This window comes from Oryzias latipes, chromosome 13 (genome assembly GCF_053564925.1).
Source record: "Oryzias latipes strain Hd-rR chromosome 13, Olatipes_Hd-rR_3.1".
NCBI classification, from domain to species: Eukaryota; Metazoa; Chordata; class Actinopteri; order Beloniformes; family Adrianichthyidae; genus Oryzias; species Oryzias latipes.
Window position 1 is genome coordinate 32,702,166 of NC_136249.1, and position 17,928 is coordinate 32,720,093.

Sequence of the window (17,928 nt, forward strand, 5' to 3'; positions counted from 1 at the left end):
ACCTGTCCTGATGGGTTTTTTTAATTGCAGTTTTTATCCTTAAATATTAGGATGAAACTTTTACTTTTGCCAGGTTATAGACAATCTCTGCTGTTCCTAGGCAACCCAGCATACGTATGTTGTCATGGTTTTGTAAAATAATTCTGTTGAAGCAGGATAGAAAAGAAAACTGTTTTTTTATTTGCCACGTGTGTCAGATTTGTTCCTTTTTTTAGTTTCACCATCACTAAGCGAAGGCAGTTTAGTCCACGTGTGTTTATAGAATGAAAAGTGCGAAGACAATCGGATGTAGACAATAGATTTCATATTTAAACATAAATAAAAAAAACATGTTTTACTTTCATACGATTAAGTATGAAAGTTGACTTTTCTCGCATGTACCGCCGATGTATAACTTTTCCATCACATATACGGAGCACATGTCGCGTTTAAATTACATAAATCACAAATGGATTGCACATAAACTGGAGGGGGGCTGGATTGGTGTTAAGTGATCCAAAGCATCATTTCAGAGGGAAAGTTCACCTCTTAGTGCTTCTTGTTGTTCAGATGATGAAGCTAAAGTTTGTTTCAAAGAAATAAAGTAGCTTCCTAGATCGCTTAGATCGAGGAAAAATCCACCGGTAACTCTGAACACTGAACGTGGATCAACAAACAACTTATTTCTGTCATTAATTGATAATAAAATTGTCTAAAAAACACATATTTACTTTGTATTAAGCTGAATAAAATAATAAACAAAGACAGACAACCAACTATTTGAACATAAAGTCAAGATTTCTGTTGATGGTGACAGAGATCCTGTCGTGTCCGCCAGAGACATTCAAGGACACAGAGCTGTCAGTCCTACTGTCAAGTTGCTGTTGAGATAAGCTGTGGTATAGCGTCTGTCCGCCACGTTTCTGTTGTTCCGGTTACCAACTGGGGTTTAGGCCACAGCAACATTCAGGCTACGTGACCAGAACGTGACGTTTTAGGCGTCCGTTATCACTTTTTAAAGGACGCCCTGCAGCCAATCAGATTTAAAGATTCACCCAAAGTTTGGGATAAAACCCCAGAAAGGTAACTTGTTTCCGTACAACTCTGCTTTTAAAAAAGAAGGTTTTTTAGTAAAACCTTTCTTGTGTCTGAGTCTCAAAGCGGAACACTGATGTGTTTGCTTCTATCTTTTCAAAAGAGTCACACGAGTGCAGAAACCTTGCAGACGTTGAGTCAACTTTTTTTGTTTTGTGACCATAAAGTGTTAATTCTTTCTTCTTCTGCTCTCCGTTCGCCTCCCAGGAATTTGGCCGGAATCGGCCGACGGCACGGACATCAACGCCGCGTGCCGCTCCCACGGCGGATCCCTGCTGGCCTCTGCTGATGACTTCGGCAAAGTGCACTTGTTCACCTTCCCCTGTTCTCAACCAAGGGTGAGCCACTCTGAGCCTCACAAACCTTTCAGAGTAAAAGCCTCCAGAGGCGAGCCGCTGCACCGTTTGGTTCAACCCTTCAAATGACTCTCCAGTGACGTTTCCACTCGTGTCGCTTTCATTCACACGTTTAAGCTGAAACGTCAAAAAACTGAAGCTGTAGAAAGAGAAGGAACATTCAGACTGTTGGAATACACTTAAGAAATTAGCTAAACTGCCTCTAACCTGGCGCAGTACATCTTTTCACATTTCACGTGATCGATTCTTTTTGTTTTAGGCGTATCGCCAACAGGTGGTCTTGGTTCGAATCGTTTTTGTTCTAATATTTTTCTAAGAATTACCAAAGCAGGGACGTCCAAACAGGCTGGGCTCCAACCTCATCTGCTCATGAAAAGTAGGAGATGAGCTGCAATTAAAAATAGAAAAGCCACAAAGTGTCCGTGTCACAGACAGTTTAGTTTAAGTGCTGATCACGATATCGCCAGTCTGGTCTGTTCTTCACAAACGTTCCAGAGCAAAACGTTGGGGAAGCATTAAACATTCACCAGTATGAGCTGTTTATTCATTGATGTCATTTGTGAGTCAGTCCTGACGACAGCATCGGGCACAAAGCAGCAAAGTCTGTGGGTGACCTGCAAGACGGACGGACGCTCACGCTGTGGGTGTGGTCAACTGTCCACGTCGCTATCATTGTTTCTGTTTTTTGCTAAAAAAAAATTCCGAATTTGTTTTGAATAATTTTTAGGACTACAAGAGTTGTAGTCCTAAATCGAACACGCTGGTTCACTCTAGCAGAAAGAGGAATACTGTTGGGATTTCTGTGGAGTTTATTTAAACAACACTAAGAATTATTGTTAAAATAAAACTATACTTTAAGGAGTATTACTGATGTTATGGAGATTATTTATGGTGAGTCACTGAGAAACACTGAGAAATAAATATAATCCACATAGATTTTAGATAACTGATCTGCATTTACTATGTTGATATCCAAAATAGAGTTAATTTTTTTCTCATTATTTTATCTTTTTTGTTTTCCTTTTCTTTATTCCTTTTAGTCTTTTTCCTTTTCCTCCTGTTTTCTGTTTTTCTTTTCTTTTTTCTCTTTTTTTCTTTTTCTGTTTTTTGCTTTTCTCAAAAACGAATACATTTCAAGTTCACAGATTCAATTATATGCAATGTTTGCACTTTAAAGCTAATTCTACACATTTCTAAAAATACAATTAAGGGTTTAATGAGGGAAACTTTCAATGACATAAAAAAAAAAAAACAAAAAAAAGAAGACATGAGTCTAAAATTGACCCTGCTTGATTGTTCTGAGGAGTTTCTCTTGACTTCCTGCCTCCTCCTGATCCTTGCAGGCTCCGAGTCTGGAGTACGGCGGTCACAGCAGTCATGTGACCAACGTGGCCTTCCTGCACGATGACAGTCGCCTGATCTCCAGCGGCGGGAAAGACACCAGCATCCTGCAGTGGGCTGTTGTGTAGGCGGCGCCCGCATCCTCTGGACCACGTCACCCCCCCCCCCCCCCCCCCTTCTCTGTGCCTACTGGACATTTGAAAGCAGAACCTCGCCCGGCGCCACGCAGATGTCACACTGAATGAAAATGCGTGCAGAAAGTGAGTTTGGCCTTGTGGTGACCACGCCGCGCACTCCCAGCATGCCGCGTGCCTGTGCCTAGTCCGCGTTCACTTCAACCGCCTTTAACAACGACTGCTATCGCTGTTGACGCACCAACCCGGAGTGCGGTCCAGGTCCATTCCGGTCCAGGTCCTGGTTCTGTCTGAGTTTCTCATCGTTTAGTTCTCAGGTTTTCAAAGCCACAATAATCATGTGGGCGGACACGTGGCTTGTTGACGTGACGTGAACGCCGCTTTATGACCAATCAGGGTTCAGAGGTTGCGGTGAGCATGCACTGGTTCCCTTTAGAGCAGTTCAGCCTCGTTTGCAGGAATGTAGTTGAAGCTTTTCAGAGAGCATGACGCTGGAATCCACTAACAAACAAACGTTCGCCCTCATCTCCAGAAGGTCATGAGGTGCTTGCAGGTTTTGTTCTTGAACGGTACTTTTATTTTCCTCCCTTTTTCTTTTGTTTTTGTGCTGCTGCTGTGTTTGATTGTACTTCCCCTGTGATTGTGCAGACGAGGCAGCAGAGGGCGCCACAGCGCAGAGGAATGAGCATGGCTGAGACGGCCTTCATGTAGAAGAAATCTATATTATGCAGTATATCTGAGTGGCTGTGTTACTTTAATATGAAATGATGTTAGTTTTGTGACACTTTTAGCAGATGACAGAGCGGCCCGGCAGGGCGCTGAGCTGTTGGAGGACGCTGGAACTGTGCTTTGTCTTCTTCTGTTTTGTTAATAAAGCTTTTTATCTGGAGCATTTGTGTGTGTTAAACTCGTCGACTGTACCTGAGAATCGGACCGAGGGACTCCTCCCACCTGGCGTTCCGAGCAGGACTCAATAAATGTTTTGTGTGGACTTCCAACAAGCTCACTCCTGATTGGCGACTGTGGTTGCCATAGAAACGTCGGCTCAGACCGACTTGGACCAATCGCTGCTCACTGATGATCTCTGGCTCCAACATGGCGGCGACTGAATGAACTTCCTTTGGTTGGAGGCGGAAGTAAGGTGAATTTGACTTTCAAAATAAAGGCCTCGACATGCTGTCACACATTGTCAATTCAGATGATAGACAATAGAATCTTTATTAACCCTTGTTCTATCCTAGGCACTTTAACGTTGGGAGTTGGGTCATCTAGACCCACTAGACAGTGCTCTGAACCTTTTTTCTTCAGTGATTCTTGATCTTCACTGGTGTCCATGGATTACATGAAATCTTTCCACCTTTATCCACCTTTGTCATGGCAGGGAGAACACGTCAATGGAAGGGTGGGGTCATCTAAGATAGCACAAGGGTTAAATTCAAAAACAGCCAGCTGATTGCATTCATAGCAACACAAGCACATAAAAAAGCAACAAAAGAATTAAAACCATGAAAATGTTCAAAGATTAAAATTTCCTAACTAAAAGAATGATTTTAAAAAAGTACGAAAATTAAGATTCAGTGGGGACTGCTCTGTGAGTTGTGACATCATCGTCACGGCGATAAAAAGGTGTTTTCTATGGAAATGTGGGCAATCTAAAAGGCGTGAAAACAAGGAAGTCCTACGGCACAAAATATGAAACTTCAATTGAAAAAAAGTACATAAATAATGCTGGAAAAGTCTGGTTTAAAGTTTTAGTCTGTCTTAAAGATGCTAAAGGGTCTATATCACTGCCTTTAAGTGTATTATAATGTTCATTCCTCTCTAAAAACACCCCAAAGCCGTATTTTGATCCGTTCATGCATTTCTGAGTATTCCTCCAAAAACCTGCAGCCCCTCCCAACCCACAAAAACGAGTGGGTTTCTAGCACACTTTCTCCTTGATCGACTAAACTAAGTGATCACATTTATGGATCTAGTTTACTCTGAAAGGCTTAAGAAAAGCAGGAAATAGTCCCTTTAAACAGAATACCAAATCACCTAAAAATTAAAAAATAGTGCTAAAAAAACAGGGAACCCTCACATCAAGAACATGGAGCTCCACTGAACTGTTGACCGGGTTTTCATGGAGACGAAGAATCGACGTCAAATCATTTTAAATAACGTTTCAGGAAAAGGTCAGACTCTTAAAGTCAACCCGCTGACTGGTGTCAGTCAGGACCTGTTCTGCCGCACGTTTTCTGTGTTTGCGATGAGAGGAGCACCGTGAGAACCCAACGCTGACGGCCGTCTTCTCACGTTTCCCCAGACACGTCCTAAAATGACGCAGAGAGGGAGACTGAGGCAGTCTGGGGCCTCCTCTGCTGGAGTACAACCCTGAGGCGGTCTCACACACAGACCCACATCCACCATCAGGCTGCAGATGAAATATAATAAAGTCTCATTAAAATGCCCGTCACACACACAGACACACACGCGTCTAGATGAACCCGTTTCTATGCTGAAGGAACAGCGTGACCTCAAACAGGGTCATCAGAAGACTGCATTTCCTGTTAAAGCATTAAAAGAACTGGAATTTGGTTTGTTTCTGATAGGATTTGTGTGTTTTAGTTTAACCCAGGTGGAGGTCAGAGGAGAACCAGTACTCCTGCACATGGAGGGGGTTCTTCTTGTTGCAACCCCCCCCTTCCCCCTGCAGGTATTCTTGGTTTGGTCCAGGGCAGATCCAGGACAGGCTGGATGTCACTTGCTTGGCCCTTCGGTCCTCCCAGCAGACCTGGAGGGGGTTCAAGGAGGTCTGGGGGTCCTCGATAAGGCAGCTGCTTCTAATTGCCCCAGCAAGAGACGGATTATTGCATGGGGGGGGGCTGCTTTTAATTCTGATTTTTGTGTTGGGGTTTAGTCTAGTTTGGTTTTAGTTTTAGTTTTATAAAACAATGCCTCCACTTTGTTCTTTTCACATTTCTCACTTTATTTTTTTTAACTTTACTTCCATATTTACCGTCAAAAGTTAGACTTTTTACCCACTTTTAGACCCACATGTTTAGTGTCAGTCGACCTAAACATACATTGCTGACTAAATGAACACTAACCCTCTATAGACTCAAAGGAATGCATTTTCCAAACCCTTTTAAGGAAATACTTTTTAAAGTAACCATTTGTGGTCTAAGGCACCGTTTTTTGCTCAAATCTTCTGGAATAACGTTTAATGCTAGAGCGCGAGCTCCACCTAGTGGCCAAACTGAAACACCCTCCAGAAGAGGCCTTTGTTTTTGTAATGGAGCCTCTACAAGGTTAATGATCGGCACATTTTTGTTGGAGCTTCTCCTTTTCACAATTTTACAGTATGTGAACTGTATCAGATTTATCTCCGTTGGTTTGGCTCATTTCTTGAAACAGAAGTTACATTCTTAAAACAACATGGACAAACCTCCAAACCACTTGGCAATTGTTCACAACAGAATGGAATTTCTAAATTATTTCATCAAATTGCAAATGTCTTTGCACATGTCTCAATGTCTCAGTACATCTTTGGAATTGCTTAAGTACAGGTAGCCTACATTTAGCACAATTTCCAAGTGAATAGATCTTGTTGATCTAAACTGATTGTTGATTCTCAGTCTAATGGTTGTTCGCTCCAAAATGAGTCAGCATCATTTCATTGTGTAAGTCATCACATGCACAATAATCTGTTCAATTTTCAAATTAGTCAAGAAGATACAGTTTTTCTCAGTCGCTTTAGTACAATTCTCAGATCAGAATGAAATTCCCAAAACTATTTGTTCAATCTTCACATCATGATGTCACTTGTGCACATCATATAATCAGTTTCTCACTTCTTTGAACAAGTTGCAATTGCTTTGGTACATCCATGCAAATGATTATGTACAATTCTCTGCTCTTTGCTACATTATCAATTGTTTATGTCATGTTGATCAAAATGTATTATATAGTTCAGTGTGCAATAGTCTTACACCTCAAAACACCTAGTCATTAGTTCATCGTATAAGTCATTAACTGCAAAATGGTTGACCAAGTTGTCATAATGTAACAAACATATTTCTCTGCATTGCAAGAGAGGATATTCGCTGTGATGTGGATGAGAATTTGTGGCCTAACATACAGGAACAATAGAGGTGTAGGAAGACCACACCAATTCCTACTGCACTGCCTGGACTGTTGGACAGAATATTGTCCTATCTTTTTTTTCCCTTTGTGTTACTGTTTGCAGTGTGTTTTTTCTGTTGGTATGACATGGTCTGTCAACAAATTACAATATGAACAATAAAAGTGTATATGTGAATCTTGTCCAGTCTCTTGCAATCAAACAAAAAGGGTGTAACTTCCATTTTATAATAATTGTCATCCAAACTTTAGCCATAGTTTCCATCAGAACCTCCCTCTAAAGTACACAGTTATATTGACAACATGACTAAGTCATTTGACTGTCTTGTTCGTAGACAATGACACAAGGACTTGACATCCTGATGGCACTGACATGTTCAATGACATAAAGACTTAGTTTTGAGAGATGAACTAAAGATTTTGAGCATGTTACAGGCTTTTGGAAGAAATCCATAGTGTTTTGCTGTTTGTACAAATTGTTTTGAGAAATGCACACACGTATTTGCAAACTTCAATTCTGATCTGAGAATTGTACTAAAGCTACTGAGAAAAACTGTAATACCATGAATCCCATATATGAATCCCTTGGAACATTTGATACATTTATTATTATTTTTGATTTGATCCCTGAAACTGAGAGCGGTCTTGTTTGTCCTAACCTAGCACTATATGTTATTGAATGGGACAATGTGAATTTCTGGTTCACTACTCATCCAAGGATGGTCATAGTGTTCCTACCACCTTACTCTCCTTTCCTCAATCCTATTGAGGAGTTTTTCTCCGCTTGGAGGTGGAGAGTTTTTGAGCATCGGGCTCAAGATCAGAGGTCCCTGCTCCATGCAATGGATGCTGCGTGTGAGGATATTACAGGAGATCAGTGTAGGGATGGTTGCGACATGCACGCCGTTTCTTCCCTTGCTGCTTCGCAATGGAGAATATAGGCTGAGATGTGGACGAGAATCTGTGGCCAGACAGACAGGAGGGTGAGCACGATGGCCAGGAGAGGGAGGGTGAGGACAGCGACCAGTGAAGAACTGTTAGTTGTAAAACTCAAGCATTATTTACAGCCCTGTAGGCTGCATATCATTTTCATTGTTTTTTGTTTGTGTTTAAATTATAAAGTATATTATGCTGCATACATTTTCTTTTTACTCTGATGTATGAAAGTTACTTTATGTGTGTGAATGGTTAGAATTTCCTTGGCAGTATGAGTGCAATGTGTGCTGTTACTGTAAACCTAAGAGGCTACTCTCACCCTAAAATCCTTTTTCTTTTTTCAGTTTTACACAAAATTGTTTTCTGTTAGCTACACAAAAACAGTACAGTTACCATTGTCAAAAAAGGACTGAGCTAAGACTGAAAGGTGGACATGAGGGAGATTTCAATGGTCCTCTGCTATAGTGACAAAACATCTAATCATTCTGACTTGCAGTGCTTACACAATGCCAAAGGGACAAAGTATTTTGGGGGCACTGACGGTTTAAATGAAAAGGAAATTTAGTTTTGACTCATGAGTGAATTGTTTTGGGAGAGATATGAGCTTTTGCAGGTGAACCATGGCGTTGTGCCGAACCATTCCACATTATTTATGGATATATTATACACATAATATGAACATCTTCAAAATATAAATATATATATATATATATATTTGTGTATTTCTATAAAAATATGTATGAAAACATTTAATCAAATTGAGTGGATTGAAAGATTCAGTGAACTGCGAATCGAATCAAATCGATCAAATTTTTTATAGATATATTTTTTATTATTTTAAACAATATTTCCACAATAAAACTGAACGGAAGAGGATTAGGGCCGTGGAGAAAAAACATAAAAAAGGGCGTAGAAAATTCTGACTTTTTCTCTGAATTCTGAGATTAAAGTCAGAATTTGCCCCCTTTTTTTCCCTGTGGCCCTAATCCTCTTCCATAAAGCTGCAATTCTACAAAAAAAAAGGAAAAGGTAATTCTGAGCAAAAAAAATGTCATTTTTTAACCAAAGAAAATCATCTAAACTGAAATCAAGATTCTTTTAAGCTGATCACAGCATCATGAGCTGACTATTCAGCCGAAAGTGACTGAAATGGAGTTCTGCTGGTGCCGAGCGGAGAGCCGAAGACCAGCAGATTACATTTAGGAGATAGGAGGAGGGAGGAAATGCTCGGCTGAATGGAGAACTCAGAGGGGCTATTTTCTGACCCGCCGGTCCTGCTGAGGGATGTGTTAATGGACGGGGCGGTGATGCTTCCCAGCAGTCCCAGGGCTGGTCCTCCTGCTGGGAGGAAAAAACCTGCCCCAGGTTCTGTTCATTTCATGCAGAACATGGATGAAACTGCAATGCAAGCACACGCTGTCCTCTGCTTCCTGCCAGCAGTCCAGATCTTAACTATTTGAAAAAAATCAGCTTTTTTCTCTCTGATGATTTTTAGGAGGTCAGAGCGTATTGAACTTGAGCTGTGTGAACCAAAACAAACTGTTTTGATCTTTTTGGAAAGCTCCTCTCACATCTGCTTTCTGATTTTAAAATGGAACAAAAAAGAAAAACTCTGAGATCAAAAGCTCATCTTAATAGAAATACAAGAAGTGAAGAGGAACTAAAGAGGAGATTAAACTTCATTAATGTTTGACAAACATTTCCTAAATAATCCTGATTGTAATGGCCAAACTCTTGTAATTTTTCCTCTGACATGGTCTTTTTCTGCAAAACCTTAATAGGGATCAATAAAAGGTGAAAAAGTGAATTTGTCTGTGAAATTGGAACCAAAGCGGGTAACCAGGAAGACCGTTTGGACTCTGAAAATAAGAGTGAATTCATTTTGGGGTCAAACAAGTTGAGTAAAAAATGTTCAATAAAGAACAACAAACACGTTCAAAGCATACCTTTATAATTTATAATGTTTTTTTTGGTGTCTAAATCAAATTGCAACTCAATGAGATAATTTGTTGAGACACAAGGACGGTGTTTTATTTTGACGGAAAACTTGTCCTGTTTTTCTTTTCATTGAAATGTTTTTAAGCTTCGTGTGTATCTTAATATATCTTTTTACATTTACAGTAAACTCAAAGGGTCAAATTTGACATTTGGTGTGTTTTAATTTCACTTTACATCTTTTCACAGCGAACACAGAAAACTCTTTTTGATTTCAGCGGGAAGTTTCAGAGGGTAATAAGCCACGCAGGCCACAGGGGGGCAGCAGGGTCGTCCGTTCCAACAATTCCTCGGTGAAATTCACCTGCGTCTGCTGTGCTGCTGAGAAAAAGTAACATCATACCTTCCTGGATGTTCAGGAATTTCTGTGTTTGGTTTTATTTACCCCAAACAGCAGTGGATGCAGTTTATTTTTTACATGACTGTGGAGGTTTTACTTGTTTGCGCGGTTCATGGAGGACCTGGGGAATCTCAGACTGAAGCTGGAACAACAATGATCATTTTATGCATAATTTCAAGATTAAGTTTAATTATACAGTTCAAGTTGCGGCTCCTGTTCTCCAAGGAAAGCTCAGCTCAAGAGACTATAACGGAACCTGGCAGCAGTTGTAGTCAGAGCTCCAGCTTTAGTTGACAAAGCTCATTTAGGTCCAATCAAATGGAGGTTTTCAGCTAAATTGACGTTTTATTCATCAATTCAAAGGTTTTATGTTGTGCAAATAGTGGATCCCATCCATTCTCAGCTCCAGACAGACAGAAAATGTTCCGTACTTTAACTTTTTGAAGATGGAGTGAATGATCAGAAACTTTGAAAAGTCAATAGAAACTTCAGTTTTTCAGATGTTGTCCCTTTACACAAACAGGTAAAACATTAAATGTGATGAAGTGCTCCACTCAGCTGAACCTCAGGGATCCACTCTTCACAGAGATCCCTCTGAAAATATCATTTCCCAGGTTCCATAGGGTCTCGTTGACCAAGTTCACATCTTTAAAGTTTGAAGACCTTTCCAGAGTCCTCATCGCCAGAGTTTGAAGGTCGTAGCGTGCTTAGCAGCTTGCCTCTGGTGGCTGCTGGAGGGGATTGTAGTTTTTGGTGTTGGTCGTTGTGAGGAAGGTTGCTCCTGAGTTCAGAGAGGAAAACGTCTTTCCATAAGTCGAGGGTCAAAATGGGGATGAGCTGACTAACTGTGAACCACCGATTCAACGATTCGAGGTTCAAATCCAAGCTCTGCGGCTCTCTGGGGAGGCGGAGGATTCTCCCGCATCAGTGTTCTCTGGGGCTCGCCCACCTCAGAGAGGTTAGGCCGTTGTCCTGGAAAGCCTCGGTGTTTGAGATTAAAAAAGCAGCGTGTTCTTTCATCTCAGCGTGGAGCTGGTTCTCTTGGCCCGGGATCTTCTCCAGTGTTTGCAAGACTCCACCTGTCTCAACAGAGCAGCTCCACGGCGATGGGTGTGACAGATGCAGAGAAGTATGCAGATGTGCACACGTTGGGCAACAGTGAAAGCGTCGGACAGTCCACTCTGTGTCGAGCTCGGCTCATGAGAAACTACAGTTCTGTAGAATGACCAACAGTTCAGTGAAGTCTGAAACCTGAACAGCGCTTTTCCAAGAAGAGGTGACACGGAAGCACGCTGTAGCACAGCAGGATCACTCAGAACACCATGCTCCTGTGGTGCCATTGAAGTTTGAACAGACTTCTGTTTCCAGAGGAAACTCGGAATTACAGAAAAGCTGAGTGAATGACAGGGAACTACTTGGAAGCCTAAACAGTAAGGAAAAATGCATTTTCCTCTTAGCCATTGCTACAACCGAAAAAAGAACATTTTCTAGCTCAAAATAAAATGTTAATGCTTTAAAATTGATGCACTGAAAGCTTATGAGCAACTTCTCTATAAAAGCTAGGACTCCTTTAAACCTGAAGATCTATTTTAAAGTCTACATGATTTAATGTCATGCATGTGAGTTAAAAATGGGAGTCGTACGTTTTCTCCCACTGCTCATCTTTCCACCACTATGTAGCGCAATTTTCTTTAAATTTTGGTCATTCCAACGGATTCTGAAGTGGTGAAAATCAGCTTTGAGCTGATATTCAACACTTTACAGCCGCTATCAAGGTAAATCTTCAGAGTCCACTGGATTTATACAGATCAGCAGTTATTTTGCCGTCACCGGCTCCGGTGTTAAAGGGTCATTGAGTGTAACTGTTTTAGGCCATCCTAACCTGTTTGCTGAGACATTTCTTCACTTTTTTGTTCTTATTGAAAACAAAGAGAGGCTAAAGAAGAGGATTTTCTCCTGCAGACCTCGACAGAACCTTGTGGTTTAAGATCTGACACCGTCAATTATGATTGGAATTTCAAACCTATGTGGTAAAATCCCTGATGTGTGATCAATAAAAGGGCAAATTTTCATCATGAAGATGTTTCAGGCTTAAAACAATCTAGCAAATAAATATGTTGTTGGGGAAAAGAGGTACTGTATTCCTTGGACTTGGACTCCTGCATCTGCGACAGGAGCATAGGACAAGAGGAGCAGTTTTAACCATTTATCTTTTATTTTCAGGAGTATTTTACAGTCAACAGCACATACACGTAGCTAACATTTTTTTTTCTGTTGGGTGCGCTTCATGCCTCCCTTTTCCTAGTATAGGACCCTGGCCACAGGAAGAAATACAGACCACGGATGTTAAGACACGAAAGCTCAACACCATACATGGAAGATAATAATATAAACAATGGATTGGATTTTTCTGCGCTTAATGTGTGTCCATTATTCATTCACTCCACATTCATACTTGGCGATGGTAAGGTATAGCTGCCCTGGGGTAGACTGACAGGGACGTGGCTGCTAGTACGCACCTCCGGCCCCTCTGACCATTACATTTATACGCATTCACCAGTGGAGCCACTGGAAGCAGGTAGGGTGAGACTATATTTTAGCCGCACGAGGTTGAGGTCCAGTGAGCGTAGAAGCCACTATCCAAGATGAAACATCCAAGATCCATGAGTACATCAAGCTCAAGGCCCCAACTGACAGTGTGCTCAGTGAATGTCTCAGGCAATGGAGAGCAGAGGATACAGTGCTGGAGGACAGATCCTCATGGGAGGACAAACCCCTGGATGGGATGTACCACCGGACCATAACTGAAGTGGCTGATATCAAGAAGTCCTACCAATGGCTAGAAAGGGCTGGCCTACAGGACAGCACTGAAGCACTCATCCTGGCAGCTCAGGAACAAGCCCTGAGCACCAGAGCGATAGAGGCTCAGATCTACCACACCAGACAAGACCCAAGGTGTAGGCTGTGCAAAGAGGCCCCTGAAACAATCCAGCACATAACTGCAGGGTGTAAGATGCTGGCAGGGAAAGCATACATGGAGCGCCACAATCAAGTGGCTGGAATAATATACAGGAACATGTGTGCAGAATATGGACTGGAAACCCCAAGGTCCAAATGGGAAACACCTCAGAAGGTGGTAGAGAATGAGAGGGCAAAGATCCTGTGGGACTTCCAGATCCAGACTGATAGGATGGTAATGGCAAACCAACCAGACATTGTAGTGTTGGATAAAGAACAGAAGAAAGCCGTTGTGGTGGATAGCTCAGTTGGTAAAGAGCAGGACTGCCTCGCAGGAAACAAGTAGTCAATGTTTTGATGTATTGTAAGTATGATGTTTAAATTTACAGTTAAAAAAGGAAAATGGAGTTACTTTTCTTGAAAAAAATATAGTTACATAAAATTCTTTAACAGATTTAATGAAAGTTAGGTTATGATAAATAAAATTCTACTAAATTGGTGATTTTACTGTTTAACCCTTTTCTGTTTGTTCTTTCTGGCTGAAGTTACTAACTGTTTTGGTGAAGTCACTCAATATTCAGCCATGTTCAATCGTTCAATAAAAAGAGAAAGAAAACGGAAGCGCAAGTAAGACATGTGCGCGCGCTGAGGTGAGACATGCGCGCGCAGAGAGAGAGAGAGAGCGAGAGAAGGAGAGAGAGAGAGGGAGGGAGGTAAAGTCACAGGCTCTCTCCGTCTCTTTCCTCTGCAGTCAGTCCGCCAGCTCGGTTCGGCTCGCTGCGCTCTGGCGCTTCTCCCTCCCCGTGTCTGAGTTCCGCAGAGCGCGAGCCAAACCGGGTTTTTCTAAGGATACCGGCTGCCGCGAAGGAGGATCCCGGCGCCGCTGATCGTGAGTACAGACTTTTCTACCGGGCTGTTCTGCGGCAGACCCGCGTCCTCCTCAGAACCTCCAGCTGTTCCTTAACTTTGACCCGAACAACTGGAGATGTAGGTCTTCTATCACCGCTGACCTGCGCTGTCGGGTCTGTGCCAGATTCAGCGCAATTGACCGACGCCATTAATTATAAATGATGATTCCAGAGACCCAACCCGGTTCTTCTGGACCTCCTCAGCTGCGTGATCTGCACAGTGGGATGTAACGAAATCCAGCTTCATCACTGCTGCTGAGCAGCTCCAAGACTTCGTTCTTTGCATGTAGACTTTCAGTGTTTCATTAATGAATTAAAAAAGTTCAAAGTCAGCTCTGCCCTTTAGTGTTATTGTTCATAAAGATCAGTACAGTTAGCCTATTTCTATTTCACAGGTGTAATACTTCCGTTTATCATTTTACCACTGATTATCATATTTCAGCATTATCAGTTCTAACAAATGATTTTTTTTAAACACTTCAGTAGCATTTGTAGTAACAAAAATAAATAAACAGCTTTAGGTTTTCTGTAGTTTTTGGGATTGGTTAACGTATTTTGGTTAATGGGCTGGCATAGCATTTTAAGCTTTTTAACGTTGTTTTATCATTTCTAATTTTAGGATTTTTTGGCTACCATTAGATAATTGATTTGTCATCTATTGATTGTTAAGCTAATAAAACATTTAATCATTTTATTTAGCATGATCTAATATACAGATTTAGCAGTCTGGAGGATTTTTTTTAAAGATAACTACTTTTTAGGATAGGTTAGCGCATTTTGCTTCATCGGCTAGCATCGCATTTGAAGCCTTCAATGTTTTGTAAAATGCCATTTTAGGATTTATTATTATTATTATTAATAAAGTATAGTCTTGCAATTTATTGGTTGCTAAGCTAAGTCAAAAATTTTGCATTGTATTTAGGATTTAGCATGATCCTAGTTCTAGCTTTAGCGGTTTCGAGGACTTTTTGCAGCCAATTTTGTATTTGTAGAATTGGCTAGCAAATTTTGGATGGTAATCATGGTTGGCTGTGAAAGTATTTGTAGCTTTTTTTTTGTTTTATCACTGTTCAATATTTTGGTACTATTATTATTATTGTTGTTGTTTAGAATTGATGTTCTGTGTTTGTTGCCAAGCTAATACAAGACTTTAGTTTTGTGTTTAGCATTCTTAGCACAATCTAAGGATTAGCTTTAGCTTGTATTTGTAGTAATGATTGATAGCACATTTCGATTTTTAAAATCTCATTTCAAAGTAGCATTTTAGCATTCATAATTTTTTCAGCTTCTTACACTTTAGTCAGTTTAGCGCTTAAAATATGTTTGGGTAATATTTAAATTTTATATTTTCTGAATGCGGACACTTTTTTTGGTAAAAAAATAAATAGCATTGGATAAGAAGTTTTCAACTTTTTAAGCTAGTTTGTTTCAGAATTGTTGTCCTTGCTCCTTTTGAGCTGTTTTTTTTTTAGCCATGGCATCTGTCAGTGTTTGTCCAGATGTTTAGGCTTTATTTAGCTAATTATGGAATTCATGTTTGCTGTAGTTTAGCGTTGAATTATTCCATGACGCTTTAGCCATTTTATGCTAAAACAGAAGCTAAACAGTCAGACCTTATTCACCTACTGCTGTCTCCTTCTGTTTCCGACAGCAGCCCAGAGCCAAATGTCCGTAAATGAAGGCCACTCCTGAATCCATTTAGCTGGAACTACAGACAAGAACGTATTAAAAATCAGAGCAACAGTGCAGCACTTAGTATAAACGCTAATGCTAATGGAAATGCACCGTAAACACAAACACACATCCAGGCTGCTGTTAGATTTTAGACTTTTAGAAGGGACTTTAATGTCCTAAACTGTTTTTTGCATCGTCAGCATTACTTGTCTTTGTTACCTTAATTTATGGTAAAGAAAAACAGAAGAATGACGATGTTCGACTAAATAGACGAGGACATAGTCCAGCTCAGATTAGGAGCTGTAATTTCCACCAACAGCATTGAGCTGTGATAAACTTGGATGCAAAGGGTTATTCTAAGGCAGCCAGGGGCAGCTAGCAGTCAAGCCCCATGTTTTGTTTATGTTTCCAGTATGGTTTGGTTCAGATAGTGTTCTTTAGTCTTTAAGTGAACTTACAGCTTCCTATATCCACGCTTTGTTGCTCTGACTGGTTGAACGAACAAACGATTTGGACTCTAGTCGTTCATGCAGCTCTCCTCTGCTGCTGGATCTTTAACAGTGATGACTTGCTAAGAACTCATAGTTTGTAGCTTAAACTATTTCCAATTCTGGAACTGGAAAACAAAAATATTTAATGACAGAAACCGTCTGGTTGGTTCCAACACCAGCCGGGATTGTTGCACCGTTGGGAGTCTTCCGTCTTTGGCTGGAGTTGATTTTATGTTTGAGGTCACAGGTTTGTTTGGTTTTGGTGCTTTTGGTTTGACGTCGGTTGATTTAGCAAAACTCCATCCACTACTCACAGGTTTACTAAAAACTGATTTTAAATAGTTATTCCACCACATGGTTTTAGCCAAAACAACATGTGCAGATGATAAAAAGAAATATAACCTCACAGTGTCATTTTTTTTTGCTCATGTTTGTTCTGTATCTTTCATTACACATCAAGTAGACAATCCCCTCGCCATCCTCCTCCTCTTCCTCCTCCGTCTCCTTTATTGAACTATTTCTGACCTCTTTGGAAACATAAGCTGTTTTAGCTGCACCCTTGGAGGCAGGAGGATGGCTGTGGTTCGCTCAGATCAACAACTCTACTGTTCCTCAGATCAGCCGGATGGCAGACGCTCCTCCATCATAGGACCAGTCACATTCGTCCCGCCACATCTGGTTTACTGTCGGCCTGGTGCGTCAGATGACAACACTTTCAGTGTGCGGTTTACAAGTCTGAGACGTTCAAATTAGGATTTGTCTCCAACACCAACCCTTTTGAATATGAACTGGAAAAAGTACTGGAAGCTCAGCTTGAAGAAAAGTGTGTAAAACGGCTGAAAAAGAAGCCATGAGATGCTGAAGATGCTTCACTGTGTGTTGGGTTGGGTAAAAAAGTAAAGTGCAGGTAAAAGAAGCTTTATAAGATTCTGGCAGATTAAACCAAACCCGGAATAGGATTTTCATTTATTTGTACAGTTTTTTTTCTGGCACCAAACGCTCCCAACGAACCGTGCAGAACCTGAAATATGTAGTCAATACTAAACATGTTTGACATCTGTTCCTTTCTGATGCATTACTGAGCGAAGCATCAGATTAGATTTACAGGAAGTCCTCGGGTTACAGGGAGGTGAGGCTGCACTGCGTTTGCCTCGCTGCTGCAAAAAGGAACGCTGGAGCAGCGTGGAGGATTGTCATGAAATGATGCAGCTGCACCGGGGCGGGGGGCTCAGGATGCCTGGCTCTCAGCTTCTTTAATTGGAGAAACTTTTTGGAGATGTGTCAGGATGGCAGTCTCCTGGTGTCGGGGAGCGCGCTCACACCCGTCTGTGAGTTCCGCTGTGCTTCAGTGCAGCCGAACACTTTTGTTTTCCCACAGTCGAGAGCTTATTTGCTTCGGCAAAACGCCGACCTGTGCTTTGCTGGTTGCCTTGGTGACGGGCTAATGATTAGTTTTCGCTGACATTGTGTTGCACCTCGGTGCATTAACTGAGCCCGTTTAAACCTGTAATTTTAATGCTCCATCACTTCATTACATGACTCGGCCTAATCCGACACATTTGATCTTTCTGCAGTGGTGAGGTCATCCGTCCTCCCACA

General features: G+C 41.2%; 2 protein-coding genes across 6 annotated transcripts in view; both read left to right on the plus strand.

The window, feature by feature from the left end:
- eml2 (EMAP like 2) overlaps positions 1-3,794 on the plus strand; it is a 33,037-nt gene extending 29,243 nt beyond the window's left edge. For all 3 annotated transcript variants that reach the window (XM_023961360.2, XM_023961361.2, XM_023961362.2), the window contains 2 exons: positions 1,282-1,412; positions 2,774-3,794. In XM_023961360.2, the coding sequence (XP_023817128.1) occupies positions 1,282-1,412; positions 2,774-2,899 (257 nt within the window). In that variant the 3' untranslated portion in view covers positions 2,900-3,794. The remainder of the gene's footprint in view (positions 1-1,281; positions 1,413-2,773) is intronic.
- Positions 3,795-11,479: 7,685 nt separating this feature from the next.
- The window catches only part of gpr4 (G protein-coupled receptor 4), a 56,941-nt gene continuing 50,492 nt past the window's right edge, over positions 11,480-17,928 (plus strand). The window contains exon 1 of one of the 3 annotated variants that reach the window (XM_078930203.1): positions 11,480-11,728. The gene's annotated coding sequence lies outside the window, so the exon portion shown is untranslated. Of the gene's footprint in view, positions 11,729-13,931; positions 14,146-17,928 lie in introns of those variants that run through there. The other 2 variants (XM_078930205.1, XM_011482224.4) reach the window with 2 other exon arrangements.